The 19560-nt window shown below is 38.7% G+C and overlaps 1 protein-coding gene across 1 annotated transcript; it reads right to left on the reverse strand.

Annotated features, from left to right (window-relative positions):
- Window positions 1-11237: 11237 nt before the first annotated feature.
- LOC150085196 (beta-1,3-galactosyltransferase 6-like) lies at window positions 11238-12269 on the reverse strand. The gene has a single exon (XM_090373863.1). It carries the CDS (start codon window positions 12267-12269, stop codon window positions 11238-11240), a length of 1032 nt encoding a protein of 343 aa, XP_090229989.1.
- Between the last annotated feature and the right edge of the window lie 7291 nt (window positions 12270-19560).

Consider the following 19560-nt stretch of genomic DNA (forward strand, 5'->3'; position numbering starts at 1 on the left):
GTAGCTTTGTTGCAAGAGTTTAGCATTTTCCGCAGAAATACATCCCTGTACATGCACTTGAATGCCTTGGTCTAAAGGCTGAATTCATCATCATCGCCATTTTCAATCCACTGCAGGATGAAGGCCTCTCTGGCAACTTTCCAGTTCCTTCTGTTTTGTGCAATGGCCATCCATTTACTACCCACAAACTCATGAATTTCATCTGTCCCTCTCCGTCGTTGTATTCCAGGTTTTCTTCTGGCTCCTCTTGGATACCATTCTGTTATTTTCTTAGTCCATCTGTCATCATGTCTTCGAGCTATATGTCCTGCCCAAGACCATTTTAGTTCTTTAGTTTTGATAAGAATGTCCTTTACTTGAGTTTGTTGCCTAATCGATGTGTTTCTCTTCTTATCTAACAGTACTAACAGTGTAGCTTCTCTTCCATTCTTTTGTTGAGTGCCCAAGTTTCACTTCCATGAGTCATGGTGGGAAGTATACACTGGTTCATTATTTTACGTTTCAGACAAATTGGGGTATTGCTCCTCAGTATGTGACTATATTTTCTGAATGCTATCCATCCAAAATTTATTCTCTTCACTTCCAGCCATTGATCATTGTTACAGCTAATGACTTGTCCCAGATAAGTATATGACTCCACCTTTTCAATTACTGCTCCTTCAATCATTTTATCTCTTTCTGTGGCGTACTTGTTCATCATTACTTTTGTTTTAGCCATATTCATCTTTAGTCCAAAATCCTTAACTAATTCTGCATAACTGATTAAGATTTTCCTCTAATTCTTTGGGATTGTGACGTATGACCACAATGTCTCTGCAAATTGTAAATGGTTTAAGTACTCTCCACTCACATTAACTCCTTTCTGCGACCAGTCTAATCTTCTGAAAGGGCAGCAGTAAACAGCTTCAGAGATATTGTCTCCTTGTCGAACTCCTTTCTAAATTTTAAATTTTTGCTACTGTCTTTGTCTAGTCTAATAAAGGAGGTAGCACTCTCATATATTTTCTTCAAAATCACAATATATGGGGTATCTATGTCTTGTCTTTTCACTGCCCGAAACATTGCCTTACTGTATGGAGTCAAATGTCATTTCATAATCCTCAAATGGCAGGCATAATGGTGCTTTATATTCATTTGCATTCTCCATTAGCTGTGATATTACGTGAAGGTGATCCATAGTTGAGAATCCTGTCCTAAAGCCAACTTGCTCTTTCAGTTGATTCTCATCAAGTATTTTTTCTAATCTGTTAGTAATGACCCTTGTGAACAACTTGTAGATGTGGGATAACAAGCTAATTGGTCTATAATTTCCATTTTCTGATTTATTTTCTTTCTTATGCAGAAAAACTATGATTGCATTATTCCACTCCTTAGGCATCACACCTTTTATAATCATTTTTTGAAGTCTTGCCGGTTGTTGTTATTGTTATTTGGTTTTTAGAAGCATTAGCAACTAAGGCCATGTTGCTCCGGGAATATGTGGTGGTCATTCCCTGACCTTTCAGCATCCTCCGTATTTGGTGGTCACGGGCTTGAACCTTGGTCTAATCAAGAAGCGTGTGCTACACACTGCTGCTCCTCCTTACCTGGCTACAGAGGTGCCAAGAGTCTTGCCGGATTGGAAAACTGCTAGCTTGGCGGGTGGATATACAGACTAAAGTTTAACAGTAACCACAGGCAGAGGCAAAAGTGATTCTTGCACTGCTCCGATTAGAATGAGCAGCAGCCTGGAACGCAAGGTAATGGAGATTTCCGTGACTTTTGGGAGTCGTAGTGGAACAAGTAAATACATGGGCTGTGTTAGGGTAACCAAGAGTAGGGACAGGAGCATGTATACTTGCATGTACACCAATGCAAGGAGTATAGTTAATAAATTTGATGAGCTTGAAGTGCTAGTCAAGACATCAAAGGCAGATATTGTTGGGATATCAGAGATGTGGGGTCACACAGATATATGCAGTGCAGAATTGGAATTTGGGGAGTACAATGTGTACAGAAAGGATAGACAGGACAGGAAGGGAGGAGGAGTTAGGCTGTTAGTTAAGAAACACAAAATCTAAGAAAGTGCATCCAATTGATGTTGGTGGACAATGCAGTGTTGAGTCTGTTTGGTGTGAAATAAGCACTGGGAAAGGAAAAATGAGGTGTGTGTTATATGCCTAATGAAGCTGATGAGCACTTGTGCAGAGAAATAGTGAGCCAGTAAATCAGCAAGTCTCATAATGGGGGATTTTAACTTTCCAGATATTGACTGGAACTAGTGGGTTGGTCACACACACTAGCAAGACTTTTGTGGATTTATTGGATGACTGTTTTCTACAGCAACATGTTAGAGAGGCAATCAGAGGGAGTAATAATCTTGATCTGATTATCAGCAGTGATTATTCATTCATTAAAAATCTGCAGAATAAAGAACCACTGGGTAGTAGTAATAGAGGCATGTGATGCAAGAAAGCAAGTGTATGAGCTTATGCCGCATCAGCCAAAAAAAAAAAAAAAAAAAAAAATCAAACAATTCCCTCCAAATGCCTGTCCAGTTCCTCCTTAAATTTATTCAACCTATCAACTTTCACAACGACAGATGGAAGTTTGTTCCAGCAATTAACCACCCGCTGGCTAAAGGCAAATTTCCGCACATCTATTCTACATCTGTCCTTTCTTAATTTGAATTTATGCCCCCTTAGGTTCGTAATCTGAACAAGTGGAAGGATCCTATCAGAATTCAGCATGCTCAACCCATTCAACTCAATCAGATCACCGCGCAGGTGCCTAGTCTCCAGCCACTGCAATTTGCAGAACTTAAGCCTCTCTTGGTTAGAGGATCCTTTCATTCCCCTCACCAATCTTGTTGCCCTTCTCTGTACACGCTCAAGCAAATCTACATCCCTCCTAAAATGAGGCCTCCAGACCTGTACGCAGTACTCAAGGCATGGCCTGACCATTGCCTTATACAGAGGGACAATCACCTCCTTTTCCCTGCTAGCAAAATTCCTATATATCATTGACAAAACCCCATGACCTGCCCTGTCTGCATTGCTCAGAAAACTTCATATCTGACTGCACAATTACTCCCAGGTCTTTTTCATTTTCTACCACCTTAAGTGTAGTACCACACAGTTGGTACGTTTCTCTGGGGTTACTTCTAATCATATGCAGTACTTTGCATTTGTCAAGGTTAAACTTCAGTTGCCACTTCTTAGCCCATCTGCCCAAATTATATATGATCCTGTTGCAGTAGCACACTGCCATTACTGTCATTAACAACCCTGCCAACCTTTGTATCATCTGCAAACTTCGACATTAAGCCTGATATGCCTTCAATATCATTGATAAATATACAAAACAACAGTGGACCCAACACCGAACCCTGTGGGACTCCACTAATAACATTAGTCCACGAAGAGCAGCACCCATTGATTACCACCCTCTGTCTTCTCCCACTTAACCATCCTTTTATCCATTGCAGCAACTTACCCTTAATACCATTCTGCTCAAATTTTTACAATAGTCTTCCACACGCAACAGTGTCAAAAGCTTTCCTGAAATCCAAATAGATGATATCAAAATTATTTTTTGCATCCAGTTCCTTTGTAACCACATCATAATATCCAATCAAATTTGTCAGACAATTCTTTCCCTTAACAAACTATTGATGTGTGTGAATTATTGCTGCAGTCTTGTCTAGATGATCCTGTAATGCATCTTTAATCAGTGACTCCATTATTTTACCCGGAACAGAAGTTAAACTAACTGGTCTGTAATTATTCGTGTCACCCTTCGATCCCCCTTTGTGAATTGGGGATACATTTGCACATCTCCAGTCCGTGGGAACCTCCCCTGAGTCCAAGGATGCTCTCATAATTATGGCTAAGGGTTCGCTTAGTTGCTTTGCCACCTCCTTTAATATAACTGGATATATCCCATCCACCCTAGGTGCTTTTCTTATGTTTAACTTCAACAATTTCTCCTCCACTTTGCTCTCAGTTATTACAAAATCATTAAGTATCCTGCTACAATTTGATAACCTTCTGCCATTTTCAAACCTTAATAATTCCTCATGTGTGAATGTAGATGCAAAATACTCATTCAGTTTGTTTGCTATCTGAGTAGAATCATCAACAGTCGAACCATCGACGTCAAGTAGACCAATCAGATTCATCCCCTTCCTTTTAGAGTTTATATAAGTATAGAAATCCTTTCTGTTTTTTTTAAGCATCTTTTGCCAAGGATTTCTCGTAATCTGCCTTCGCCTGATTACAGACTAGCTTATATCTGCCATAGGCTTCTGAGTCGCTTGATAATTTATATGCATCCCATGCATTTTGGCTGACAGTGATCACAATGTTCTGATGTGGGAAGCCCATCAGATTCGAAACTAGCCAATTACTAAAAGATGTAACTACCATCAAGGCTAAAGGGAATGGCTTTTGCTTTCGTAAAGGTGACCGCAGAGGTTTCAGACAGTTTTTAAATTCTGTACAATGGGATCGACTGATGATCAACGTTGAATTCTAAATCGGACGCCTTGAATGGCTTAATTTTGGAGGCTACTAGGCTTTTCATTCCAACTAAGAAATACTGTTTAAGGTTTAGGCCTAAATGGATGTCAGATGAATTAATGAGACTTGTGGCAGAGAAGAAAAATGTATGGGATGCATATAAAGTATCAGGTGACACAGAAGCCTACGGCAGGTATAAACTAGTCTGTAATCAAGTCACAACGGAGGTTAGGCAGGCGAAGGCAGATTACAAGAAATCTTTGGCAAAGGATACAAAGAGTTCTTCACTTATGTAAACTCTAGAAGGAAAGGGATGAATCAGATTGGACCATTTAACATAGATGAGTTGACTATAGATGATCATGCTCAGGTAGCCGAATAAAATGAATGAGTATTTTGCATCTTCATTCACACATGAGGATATGAGGAGTTATTCAATGAGGGGAGTGCCAGAAGTTTATCAAATGCTAACAGGGAGCTAAGTGATTTTGTAATAACTGAGAACAAAGTGGAGGAGAAATTGTTGAAGTTAAACATAAGGAAGGCACTTGGGGTGGACGGGATCTATCCAGTTATATTAGAGGCAGCAAAGGAAGTAAACAAACCCTTAGCCATAATTACGAGAGCTTCCTTGAACTCAGGGGTAGTCCTCATGGACTGGAGGTGTGCAAATGTATCCCCAATTCACAAAGGGGATCGAAGGGTGACACAAGTAATTACAGACCAGTTGGTTTAACTCGTGTTCCGGGGAAAATAATGGAATCACTGGTTAAAGAAGCACTGCAGGATCCTCTAAACAAGACTGTAGTAATAGTTAAGACACAGCATGGGTTTCTCAAAGGGTGGTCTTGTCTGACCAATTTGACTGGATGCTACGATGTGGTCACAAAGGAAATGGATGCAAAAAATTATTTTGATATCATATACTTGGATTTCTGGAAAGCTTTTGGTACTATTGCACATGAAAGGCTGCTGTACAAATTGGAGTGGTATGGCATTAAGGGCAAGTTGCTGCAATGGATAAAGGGATGGTTGAGTGGCAGAGAGTGGTAATCAATGGACACTGCTCTACATGGACTAATGTTATTAGTGGAGTACCCCAGAGTTTGGTGCTGGGCTCGTTGTTTTGTGTATTTATTAATGATATCAATGAAGGTATATCAAGTTTAATGTTCAAGTTTGCAGATGATACAAAGGTTGGCAGGGTTGTTAATGATAGTAAAAAACAGTATGCTACTGTAACAGGATCTAGAAATGTTAGGTAGATGGGCTGAGAAGTGGCAAATGAAGTTTAACATTGATAAATGCAAAATACTGCATATGGGTAGCAGTAACCCAAGAAAAACATACCAACTGGGTGGTACTACACACACGGAGGTGGAGAATGAAAAAGACCTGGTGGTAATTGTGCAGTTGGATATGATTATACCTTTGTATAAGGCATTGGTCAGGCTACACCTTGAGTACTGCATACAGGTCTGTAGGCCTCATTTTAGGAAGGATGTAGAGTTGCTAGAACAAGTACAGAGAACGGCAACAAGGTTGGTGAGAGGAACAAAGGGGTGCTCTTACAGAGAAAGGCTGAAGTTCTGCAAGTTGCAGCATCTGGAGACTAGGAACCTGCAAGGTGATCTGATTGAGGTGTATAAGGCCTTGAAAAGTTTGAGCAGGCTCAGCTGAGGGGGTATAAATTCAAACTGAGGAAAGACAGTTGTAGAACTAATGTGCGGAAGTTTGCCTTTAGCCAGCGGGTGGTTGATTGCTGGAATACACTTCCATCTGTTGCTGTGGAAGTTGATAGCTTAAATAAATTTAAGCCCTAGACAAACATCTGGAGTGACCGGATGGGTGAAATGGGAAGGGGTTTTTTTTTTTTTTTTGGCTGACGCTCTATAAGCTTCCTTTCTTGCATCATATGCCTCAACTAATGCTAATTCTGATTTACAGGCCCACTCCATTTCTCTGTACAGTTGTTCATTATACTCACAGTCTTTGGGCATATAACAGACTCCTTCCCTCAATTTTGCTTTTCTAGAGCTTATGTTATGCCAAACCGACTCAACATTGCATTGGCCACCCATGTTAACTGGATGCACTGCCCTTAGATTTAATGTTTCTTAACTATCCTTCTTATCCTGTCTGTCCTTCCTGTACACATTGTACTTCCCAAATTCTGTGTGACACCATGTCTCTGATATCCCAACAATATCCTCCTTTGATGTCTTCACCTACACTTTAAATTCATCAAATTTATTTACTATACTCTTAGCAATGGTATACATGCAAGTATACATAAACCTGTTCTTACTCTTAGTTACACTAACACAGTCCATGTATTTACTTGTCTGTGAAGACAAGTAAATACATGGACTGTGTTAGTGTAACTAAGAACTGCTGGGAGTCTGTGATGACTCCCAGCAGTTCTTGAAATCCCCAGAATCTTGCTTTCCAGGCTGCTGCTCATTCAAATAGAAGCAGGGCAAGAATCGCTTTCACCTCTGCCTGCAGCAATTGTTAATCTATTAGTCTGTGCATCCCCCTAAGTTAGCAGTTTTCCAACCCACCTAACACTGCCTTGATAGCATCAGCAAATATTCTTGCACCCTTTCTATTTAAGTGTATCCCATCCCTGTAGAAACAGTCTGTCCTGTTAACAAGCACAGACCATGCTGGGAAAAATTATATGCAACAAACCTCGCACAATCTCTTCAGGCTGGATTGACTGACAAGGCTCTCATCATGTATATACTCCCTCCTATTGTGTCTGGGAAAAATTGCAGACACTTCCAAATTTAACCCTAACTCACAACTTTTTTCAACATTGATTTGTGTTTGTTAAATAAGACCAGAGATCCCATACTCTTGATGTCATTAGTGCCAACGTGTACATCACCACCTTTTGTGCCCTTAAAAGATATCTGCTCTGCAATGTCATAAACCTTTACCCCTGGCAGACATACCCTGTTCCTATTCCACCTATCCTTTTTGCACAATATATTTTGTTTCCCTGACAACTAGCTCCTGTGGGACCAACCAGTGCATTATGCCTTGGGGGGATTGCTGCTGTTTTCCTGATGATCAAGTACAAGCTCTTGTGTTGATGTGTGCAGCTGAGAGCTTGATGGGCCCCCTAATTTAAATCCTTTAAATCGAGGGCATTCATTCTGTTCCTGAAGCGCTCATTAAGGCCCATAACAATGCTAAGACCAACGCTGAAGGCGTTAAGAGTTGGTGCATAACACCCTCTTTACATGGAGCACACACAAAGACCCTTGACAATATCATGCCCTGTTCCTGATAGTCCACAAACATCAAATAAGCAGTACATTTCATAAGGCTGTGGTTCAGAAGTCAACCACTCCCCTCAGTTCTCCCCTGAGCCACAGCACTCTCAATACCTTGAGTCTTTTGCTTTTCTGCTCTGAGACATGATTTCAGTTCAAATTCAAGTATTAATTCTTTATGCCATTTATCAAAAAAAGAATTGTATTTTACATTATAAGGTGCATTTATTAGGACTTTACTGGCATATGGATATAATGTGTGGAGAGCATGGAATGTGCGATTCTTTTAACTTTAATGGCTAAATACCTTATATTGTTTACACAGTCTATAAGAAGAACATTTACTCCCCATGCCAATTTAAAAAAAAAAAAAAAACACACATGCTGGGTTTTCATTATACATCCATCATTTTTTTGGGGCAAAATCCAAGGTATAACTGGAAGTGATGCACTATAATTTTGTTGGTATTCTGTGGCTTCAGCATTGTGTCACAAGCTACCACTCTTTCATTTACCATCAAAAAGCAGAAGCATATGAATTTAAAAACCACTTATATGTGTAAGAAAATTGATTTTTCCTTTTTAGTTGCTATAAAACTGCAAAAGGCTTATCTATATGTAAAGGGAAAGCAAAAGAGCTCTATAAAATTTGCCTTTAACTGCAAATGGAGTATTTACATGTAAATACATTTCAGTAACAAAAACATTATCATCAAAATGCAGAGCCATTGCTCAGACAAAAGAAAAGTTATTTTTTATTTGTGAGGTGCATTTGAATAGTTTGTGTGCTGAGTGTGAAGGGTTTATTTGAGGCTTCTGGTAACACGTTGCTTCAACATAGTCCCCTTTGGAGTCGATACACTTTTGTAACAATTCTGCAACGCATTGATTCCAGCTGCAAAGAAAGTTTTTTTTTCTCTTGGGGTTCCAGGAATGCAACCACTGCAGCAGTGACATCACTGCCAGTGGGAAAATGGATACCAGCCAGATATTTTTTTTAAAGAGGAAATAGATGAAAGCCTGATGGTGCTAAATCTGGTGAATATGGGGGTGGTCTAAGATTTCAAAGCAGTACTCATGCAGTGTAGCTATGGTAGTGGCAGACTTGTGAGCAGGTGTGTGGTCTTGGAAGTACAAGATTCCTTTGCTGAGTTTTCTTTGATGTTTTCATGCAAATGCCTCACAAGGTCTGCGTAATATACTCTGGTAACAGTCTGGCCTTTCTGAAGGTAATCCACTACCAAAACTCCGTCAGCTTTGCAAACACCATTGCCATCACCTTGACAGCAGAAGGAATCGATTTGGATTTCTATGGATGAGGAGAGGAGAAGAGCTGTGTTTCCATTGTTTGGATTGCTGCTTGTCTTTGGCTGAAAGTGATGGACCTACACCTCATCCACGGTCAGAAACCTTGAAAGGAAATTGGCTGGATCTGCTTGAAAATGATGCAAATGTTCATTGACAACTCTTGTACATTTTTGATCAGCTAAACAACTTTGGGACCATTGTGCTGACACCTTTTTCACAGCAAGAACCTCTGTTATTAGCATTAGTAGAGGCATTTGATGCAAGAAAGCAAGCTTATGCAGCATCAGCCAAAAAAATAAAATAAATAAATAAATAAAAAAAAATAACCACTTCCACTTCACCCCTCTGTTCATTCGAAATACCTGTCCAGCTGAGCCTTAAACTTATTTAGGCTATCAACTTCCACGACAAAGGATGGAAGTCTGTTCCACCAACCAACCACCCGCTGGCTAAAGGCAAATTTCCGCACGTCTATCCTACATCTGACATTCCTCAATTTGAATTCATGCCCTCTCAGGTGATTATTCTGAGCGAGAGGAAGAATCCCATCAGCATTGAGCATGCTCAAACCATTCAAGGCTTTATACACCTCTATCAGATCACCTCGCTGGTGCCTAGTCTCCAGACACTGTAATTTGCAAAACTTAAGCCTTTCTTCGTAAGAGCACCCCTTTGTTCCATTCACTACTCTTGTTGCCCTTCTCTGTACTCTTTCCAGCAGCTCTACATCCTTCTTGAAATGAGGCCCCAGGCCTGTATACAGTACTTTAGGAGAATCCACTAATATTATTAGTGGATTCTCCTAGAGTTCAGTATTGAGCCGTAGGGGACTATTGCATTAATCACAATAATCAGGGCATGCTATTGCAACAAGATCTAGACAAATTGGCTAGATGGGATGAGAAGTGGCAACTGACATTTAATATTGACAAATGCAAGGTACTCCATAATCTCAGGTTAATGTAACAGCTGTGTGGTACCACACTCAGGGCAGTGGAGAATGATAAAGACTTGGGGTAACTGAATAGTTAAATGTAACATTCTCTGAGCTGTGCATACTCAGGCTACCAAGACAGCCCATGGGGTTTAGTCAATGATATAAAGGAATTTTACCAGGGATAGGAAGGTGATATCCCATTGTATAAGGCAGTGGTTAGGCTACATCTTGAGTTCTGCATACAGGTCTGGAAGCTTCATTTTAGGATCGATGTGGATCTGTTGGAATGGGTGCAGAAAAGAGCAACAAGATTGGTGTGGGAAGCAAAAGAGTTCTCTCACCAAGAAAGGTTTGGCAAACTGCTGCATTTGAAGACTAGGCACCAGTGAGGAGATTGGATTAAGCTCAATACTGATGGAATCATTCCTCATGCTCAGACTACACACGAAGGGGCATAAATTGAAACTGAGGAAAGATGGTCGCAGGTTGGATGTGTAGAAATTTGCCTTTAACCGGGGGGGGGGGGGTTGATTTTCGGAACAATCTTGCACCATTTGATGCAAGGCTAGTTTTTCTGTTTGAGCAATGAAATAAAAAAAAAAAAAAAAAAATGAGACAAAATACTACACCTCTTCCTGAATCTGGCTACCCTAGTCCTATGTAGAAAGACCTCAGTAAGTTCCTACCATTAGTGCTGGTATTTAAACATGTTAAAAATGGACCTTTCTAAATGGGGATTTCCATTTAACCAAAGGCCTGCTGGATTTTTTACACAGCCAATAAAAAAAAAAAAAAAAAAAAAAGACTATGGTAATTCATATAAAAACAAGCATTAGCAGACATCCTAAATTGTGTTAAGAACAAACTAAAAACCTGTTTTTATTTTATTTTATTCAATTAATGGCAATGAGATGTTTCAGCTGAAATTGAATCACTAGGCAAATGCTAATTGGAATTGTATTAATAATAACTTTTGATAAACATTAAACAGATGAAATAACTGAATATGGACACTGTTTTTCAGTTTTAATCTCGTAATATATATAATTCATAGCATTTTGACATCAGAAAATGGAAGAGTCTAATTATCTATTATCCATTTTATATAAAAATGTATTTGTTTATATTATTAATCAGACTATGCAAGGAAGTCCAAGTTTAATGCACAATTTTTAGTGCCAATTTGGTTAACATAACAAAAGCAGTATTTTATGGGATGCTTGTATCATTACGATTACAGCAGTTTGATGGTGCAGTTTTCCAATTATACACATATGAATATCTAGTCCTGAACTCTTTTGAACACAGTTTACCTTTAACTTTTAAATTAAAATACTTTTCCTTCATTTGGTCCACATTCTGCTTATGAGTAACAAGATAAGAATTAAAACATCCACGTGATTGATATTCTGTATCGAACCTGGGATCATGGAGTCTTTCAACGTCAACTGGAGCTAACCATGCACCAAGGGATATATCTTCACTTCTGTATTTCTTTAAAAAGTCAGAATTTCGGGATACATAGTGCACAAGATCAGATGTAATAACATAACCCCCACCTCTTGCATGAGGAAGATATGTATCACATAGTATCCACTCTCTTTCTGCCCATGGTCCTGTTGTTTTCACCCTTGCTCTACCATCAAAAAATCCCCAATATAAACGTTTTGATGGTTTCATAGAAAGTTCTTCATACAGTGTATCCAAACGCACAAATGTATCATCATCAGCTTTAAGAAAAAAATCAAATTTAACATTAATATTCAGCCATACTAATGTAGCTAGAAGCTTTTCAGTTAGTTCTTCATATCTGTCTTTAACTGATGGCAACAGAAGCAAATCTCCATAACTTGTTTTTTCTGTTTCTAAATCATTAACCTTGTCTTTTTCCAAGCCAGCAGTACCAATTATAAAATACTGAATAATATGAGGGTTATTTTCATTAATAAACCAAGTTCTTCTAATTGCATCTCTCCTCTTTAGATTATTTGGGCTAGTGAAAACTCCCACAATAAGTATAACTGAGTTTTTCTGTATTTTGTCATCTCTGAGGACAATATTTGGTAAAATATGTTGTGGACTTTGCAGTATGACATTATGTATGTGACGACAGCATGATTCATTACAAAAGTCAAAATTCACTAACACAGAAATAAAACAGCAAAATCCTAAGAAGAAAACTAAGAGACATATAAACAGGAACTGCTGAAATCTACTTACTAAGAGTGGTCGCTTTAGCATAATGTATCTGAATAAAAAAAATATACATAATAAATAAATATATAAAAATAAAATGGCTCAAAAATATATATCTAAATAGGAAAACTGAAAAAAAGTACATCTAAAATGTACTTTTTTCCATTTTTTTGCCATAATGGAATAAAAAATGTGATCTGTTTCAAATGAAACGTAATAATTATGACAGTTGTTATCCCATAGCAGTGCTTCTCGGCCTTTTTCAGGTAGCAATAAATCTAGCTAAAATCAGATTTTCAACAAAATACTCAAGGCCAATTCCATTTAGGGAAGTAATTTTAATTTATTCATTAAAATTTTTAAATTTCACTATAAACTAAATGCATGGTGTGTGCCATTTGTGATGTTAAAGTGTTTTTGAATCACTGTGGTCATTATCAGGATTGGCAGAACTTTTGGCAAAGGTACAGTATGATGGATTCTTAGTATGGATGTGAACCTATCAACAGCATTTATCCATTTTTATTTGATCAGGCAGAAAATAAATACTGTATTTGAAGACTGTTTTCAAATGAACATATCTTATCAAGTTTTGTTCACATGATGGTCATAAGATCGGGAATGACTGGTAATTTATCATCTTTTAGTTTTTTCAATTTATGTTGTTTCAGTAAAGTGGTAATTTATCATTTATACTTAATTCAACATAGAGATAAAAGCTAAATTTTCATGGTTTAATTATCAGTTGATCATTCAGTATCACAGCATGAGTTTCATTGATATCAGCCACTTTGGGAAGTTAACCTTATATGAATTTAACAGGCAAGGCAAATATTAGTATTTTCACCTTATTATGTAACTTGAGTTTTTTGCACGATGGCTGGACAGACTTCAGACTTTTTTCTTTGTTGAAAGCTTTACCATCATTGAATATATTAAAGTACTGTTTGTTGATCTAAACTTAAATTAAAACATATTATAAAATAAAATAAAGTGGTCTCCGACAGTTTTTATCCGACAGTTTTTAAACTCTGTACAGTGGGATCAACTGACGATGTTACCAACAGTAAATTCTAAGCATTCAAGGAATTAATTGTCGATGCTACTAAAAGTTTAATACCTATTAAGAAATATTGTTCAAGGTTTAGGCCTAAATGGTTATCTAATGAACTAATGAGACTCGTAACAGAGAAGAAAAATGCATGGGATGCAAATAAATTATCAAGCGACTCAGAAGCCTATGGCAGATATAAGCTGGTCTGCAATCAGGTCACAAAGGAGGTTAGGCAGGTGAAGGCAGATTACGAGAAATCCTTGGCAAAAGATGCTAAGAAAAACAGCAAGGATTTCTTTACGTATATAAACTCTAAAAGGAAGGGGATGAATCTGATTGGTCCACTTAACATCGATGGTTCGACTGTTGATGATCCTGCTCAGATAGCAAACAAACTGAATGAGTATTTTGCATCTACATTCACACATAAGGAATTATTAAGGTTTGAAAATGGCAGGTTACCAAATTGTAGCAGGATACTTAATGATTTTGTAATAACTGAAAGCAAAGTGGAGGAGAAATTGTTGAAGTTAAACATAAGAAAAGCACCTGGGGTGGATGGGATCTATCCAGTTATATTAAAGGAGGTGGCAAAGCAACTAAGCAAACCCTTAGCCATAATTATGAGAGCATCCTTGGACTCAGGAGAGGTTCCCACGGATTGGAGATGTGCAAATGTATCCCCAATTCACAAAGGGGGATCGAAGGGTGACACGAGTAATTACAGACCAGTTAGTTTAACTTCTGTTCCGGGTAAAATAATGGAGTCACTGATTAAAGATGCATTGCAGGATCATCTAGACAAGACTGCAGCAATAATTCAGACACACCATGGGTTTGTTAAGGGAAAGTCTTGTCTGACAAATTTGATAGGATATTATGATGTGGTTACAAAGGAACTGGATGCAAAAAATAATTTTGATATCATATATTTGGATTGGATTTCAGGAAAGCTTTTGACACTGTTGTGCATGAAAGTCTATTGTACAAATTTGAGCAGAATGGTATTAAGGGTAAGTTGCTACAATGGATAAAAGGATGGGAGAAGACAGAGGGTGGTAATCAATGGGTGCTGCTCTTCGTGGACTAATGTTATTAGTGGAGTCCCACAGGGTTCGGTGTTAGGTCCACTGTTGTTTTGTATATTTATCAATGATATTGATGAAGGTATATCAGGCCTAATGTCCAAGTTTGCAGATGATACAAAGGTTGGCAGGGTTGTTAATGACAGTAATGGCAGTGTGCTACTGCAACAGGATCTAGATAATTTGGGCACATGGGCTAAGAAATGGCAACTGAAGTTTAACCTCGACAAATGCAAAGTACTGCATATGGGTAGAAGTAACCCCAGAGAAACGTACCAACTGTGTGGTACTACGCTTATGGTGGTAGAAAATGAAAAAGACCGGGGAGTAATTGTGCAGTCAGATATGAAGTTTTCTGAGCAATGCAGACAGGCTGCCAGGGCAGGTCATGGGGTTTTGTCAATGATATATAGGAATTTTGCTAGCAGGGAGAAGGAGGTGATTGTCCCTCTGTATAAGGCAATGGTCAGGCCACGCCTTGAGTACTGCGTACAGGTCTGGAGGCCTCATTTTAGGAAGGATGTAGATTTACTTGAGCGTGTACAGAGAAGGGTAACAAGATTGGTGAGGGGAATGAAGGGATCCTCTTACCAAGAGAGGCTTACGTTCTGCAAATTGCAGAGGTTGGAGACTAGGCACCTGCGCGGTGATCTGATTGAGGTGTATAAGGCCTTAAATGGGTTGAGCACGCTGAATTCTGATGGGATCCTTCCACTTGTTCAGATTACGAACCTAAGGGGGCATAAATTCAAATTAAGAAAAGACAGATGTAGAATAGATGTGTGGAAATTTGCCTTTAGCCAGCGGGTGGTTAATTGCTGGAACAAACTTCCATCTGTTGTGGAAGTTGATAGGTTGAATAAATTTAAGGAGGAACTGGACAGGCATTTGGAGGGAATGGTGTGGTTTTTTTTTTTTTGGCTGATGCTGCATAAGCTCTTTCAATTTCTTTCTTGCATCACATGCGACTACTACTACTACTACTATATTACAAATTTTGAAGTTCACTCAATACCATATGATGTGCCCTTTCCCTTTTCACATGCATTTGCATATATACAAAGTATATAGTAATAGTATTTGCCATATAGTGCACGGAAACCACAGACTTTTGCTGCACCATCCAAAAAAAAAAAAAAAACCCCAAGTAGATAAAGAAAATACAAATTATACGCTTCCCTCCTCACACAGGTAATAATCCAGTTGATCTTTTAATATATATATATATATATATATATTCAAACTGTCAGCCTCAACTACCTGCAAGGGTAATTTGTACCAGCAATCAATGACTTGCTAGCTAAAAGAAAACCTCCTACAATTTGGCAAAAGATGCTAAGAAAAACAGCAAGGATTTCTTTACTTATATAAACTCTAAAAGGAAGGGGATGAATCTGATTGGTCCACTTAACATCGATGGTTCGACTGTTGATGATCCTGCTCAGATAGCAAACAAACTGAATGAGTATTTTGCATCTACATTCACACGTGAGGAATTATTACAGTTTGAAAATGGAAGAAGGTTATCAAATTGTAGCAGTGCGCTTAATGATTTTGTAATAACTGAGAGCAAAGTGGAGGAAAAATTGTTGAAGTTAAACATAAGAAAGGCACCTGGGGTGGATGGGATCTATCCAGTTATATTAAAGGAGGCGGGAAAGCAACTAAGCAAACCCTTAGCCATAATTATGAGAGCATCCTTGGATTCAGGGGAGGTTCCCACGGACTGGAGATGTGCAAATGTATCCCCAATTCACAAAGGAGGTTCGAAGGGTGACACGAGTAATTACAGACCAGTTAGTTTAACTTCTGTTCCGGGTAAATAATGGAGTCACTGGTTAAAGATGCATTGCAGGATCATCTAGACAAGACTGCAGCAATAATTCAGACACAGCATGGGTTTGTTAAGGGAAAGTCTTGTCTGACAAATTTGATTGGTTATTATGATGTGGTCACAAAGGAACTGGATGCAAAAAATAATTTTGATATCATATACTTGGATTTCAGGAAAGCTTTTGACACTGTTGCGCATGGAAGACTACTGTACAAATTAGAGCAGAATGGTATTAAGGGTAAGTTGCTACAATGGATAAAAGGATGGTTAAGTGGGAGAAGACAGAGGGTGGTAATCAATGGGTGCTGCTCTTCGTGGACTAATGTTATTAGTGGAGTCCCACAGGGTTCGGTGTTGGGTCCACTGTTGTTTTGTATATTTATCAATGATATTGATGAAGGTATATCAGGCTTAATGTCGAAGTTTGCAGATGACACGAAGGTTGGCAGGGTTGTTAATGACAGTAATGGCAGTGTGCTACTGCAACAGGATCTAGATAATTTGGGCAGATGGGCTAAGAAGTGGCAACTGAAGTTTAACCTTGACAAATGCAAAGTACTGCATATGGGTAGAAGTAACCCCAGAAAAACGTACCAACTGTGTGGTACTACACTTAAGGTGGTAGAAAATGAAAAAGACCTGGGAGTAATTGTGCAGTCAGATATGAAGTTTTCTGAGCAATGTAGACAGGCTGCTAGGGCAGGTCATGGGGTTTTGTCAATGATATATAGGAATTTTGCTAGCAGGGAAAAGGAGGTGATTGTCCCTCTGTATAAGGCAATGGTCAGGCCACGCCTTGAGTACTGCGTACAGGTCTGGAGGCCTCATTTTAGGAAGGATGTAGATTTGCTTGAGCGTGTACAGAGAAGAGCAACACGATTGGTGAGGGGAATGAAAGGATCCTCTTACCAAGAGAGGCTTAAGTTCTGCAAATTGCAGTGGCTGGAGACTAGGCACCTGCGCGGTGATCTGATTGAGGTCTATAAGGCCTTGAATGGGTTGAGCACGCTGAATTCTGATGGGATCCTCCCACTTGTTCAGAATACGAACCTACGGGGACATAAGTTCAAATTAAGAAAGGATAGATGTAGAATAGATGTGCGGAAATTTGCCTTTAGCCAGCGGGTGGTTAATTGCTGGAACAAACTTCCATCTGTCGTTGTGGAAGTTGATAGGTTAAATAAATTTAAGGAGGAACTGGACAGGCATTTGGAGGGTATGGTGTGATATTTTTTTTTTTTTTTTTTTTTTTTTTGGCTGATGCTGCATAAGCTACACTTGCTTTCTTGCATCAAGTGCCACTACTACTACTACTACTAATTCAATCTAAACTTCAACCTCTATAACCTGGATTTATGAACCCTAGTTTTGAAATTTTTTATAACAGTGGGAATTCCCCTTCACTTGTTTTTCTAATCCCTCTCAGAGCCTTATGAACCTCAATCAGTTCACCTCTTAGATGCCTGGTTGCCAAGCTCTATAGCCCACATAATTGGAGTCTTTTGTCATACGGTCATCCTTCTGCTGATCTCACCATTTGAGTTGCCTATCTTCAGATCCTTTCAAGAAGTTCAATGTCTTTTTTCACATGAGGTCTCCATACTTTAACACAGTATTCCAAATATGGTCTTCATCATCATCAGCCATTTTCAATCCACTGCAGGATGAAGGCCTCTCCAGCAACTTTCCAGTTCCTTCTGTTTTGAGCACTGGCCATCCATTTACTACCCAAAAACTCATGAATTTCATCTATCCATCTCCGCCTTTGTCTTCCAGGATTTCTTCTAGCTCCTCTTGGGTACCATTCTGCTATTTTCTTAGTCCATCTGTCATGTCTTCGAGCTATGTGTACTGCCCAAGACCATTTTAGTTCTTTAGTTTTGATAAGAATGTCCTTTACTTGAGTTTGCTGCCTTATGCACGTGTTTCTCTTCTTATCTAACAGTCTGATTCCCAATATAATTCATTCCATTCTTCGCTGTGTAGTTCTCAGCTTCTCTTCCATTCTTTTGGTGAGTGCCCAAGTTTCACTTCCATAAGTCATGGTGGGGAGTATACATTGGTTCATTATTTTACGTTTCAGACAAACTGAGATATTGCTCTTCAGTATATGACTATATTTCCTGAATGCTATCCATCCAAAATTTATTCTTCTCTTGACTTCCAGCCATTTATCATTATTACAGCTAATAACTTGTCCCAGATAAGTATATGACTCCACCTTTTTCAATTACTGCTCCTTCAATCATTATTTCCCTTTCTGTGGCATACTTGTTCATCATTACTTTTGTTTTAGCCATATTCATCTTTAGTCCAAAATCCTTACTAACTGTGCATAACTGATTAAGATTTTCCTCTAATTCTTTGGGATCGTGGCTTATAATCACAATGTCATCTGCAAATCGTAAATGGTTTAGGTACTCTCCGTTCACACTGACTCCTTTCTGCGACCAGTATAATCTTCTGAAAGCTTCCTCAAGAGGTGCAGTAAACAGCTTCGGAGATATTGTCTCCTTGTCGAACTCCTTTCTCGATTTTAAATTTGCTACTGTCTTTGTCTAGTCTAGTCTAATAAAGGAGGTAGCACTCTCATATATTTTCTTCAAAATCATAATATATGGGGTATCTATGCCTTGTCTTTCCAGTACCCAAAACATTGCCTTATGCTGTATGGAGTCAAATGCCTTTTCATAATCCACAAATGCCAGGCATAATGGTGTTTTATATTCATTTGCTTTCTCCATTAGCTGTGATATTACGTGAAGGTGATCCATAGTTGAGAATCCTGTCCTAAAGCCAGCTTGCTCTTTCGGTTGATTCTCATCAAGTATTCTTTCTAATCTGTTAGTAATGACCCTTGTGAACAACTTGTAGATGTTGGATAACAAGCTAATTGGTCTATAATTTCCAATTTCTGATTTATCTCCTTTCTTATGCAGCAAAACTATGATTGCATTATTCCACTGCTTAGGCGTCACACCTTTTCGAATGCACTTTGTGAAGAGCCTTGCCAGTTTTTGTATTATGTCTCTTCCTCCCAATTTTAAAAACTCTACAGTAACTTCATCTTCCCCCGGGGCTTTCCGATTCTTCATTTTCTTCAATGCATGTTCTACCTCATCAGGAAGAATATCGGGTATGTCGTATGTGTTGCTACTTTGCAATCCATCTTCCCCACTGCTGGTATCATTCCCTCGCTCCTTGTATAATTCTCTATAGTAGTCTTCTGCTATTTGAATTATGCCTTCTCTGCTGTTTATAAGTACACCATCGCTATTCTTCAGTTTCAGTATCATTTGTCTTTCTGTATTACTGCCCATGGCTGCTGATTTAAATGCTTTGTTTTCCCTTAATGCTTGTTCT

Source organism: Mastigoproctus giganteus, chromosome 5 (assembly GCF_048544385.1).
Source record: "Mastigoproctus giganteus isolate SK-2022 chromosome 5, ASM4854438v1, whole genome shotgun sequence".
Lineage (NCBI taxonomy): Eukaryota > Metazoa > Arthropoda > Arachnida > Uropygi > Thelyphonidae > Mastigoproctus > Mastigoproctus giganteus.

Excerpts from the sequence above, each read along its gene's own strand:
- LOC150085196 (XM_090373863.1), bottom strand. The coding sequence starts at position 12,269 with ATGCTAAAGCGACCACTCTTAGTAAGTAGATTTCAGCAGTTCCTGTTT.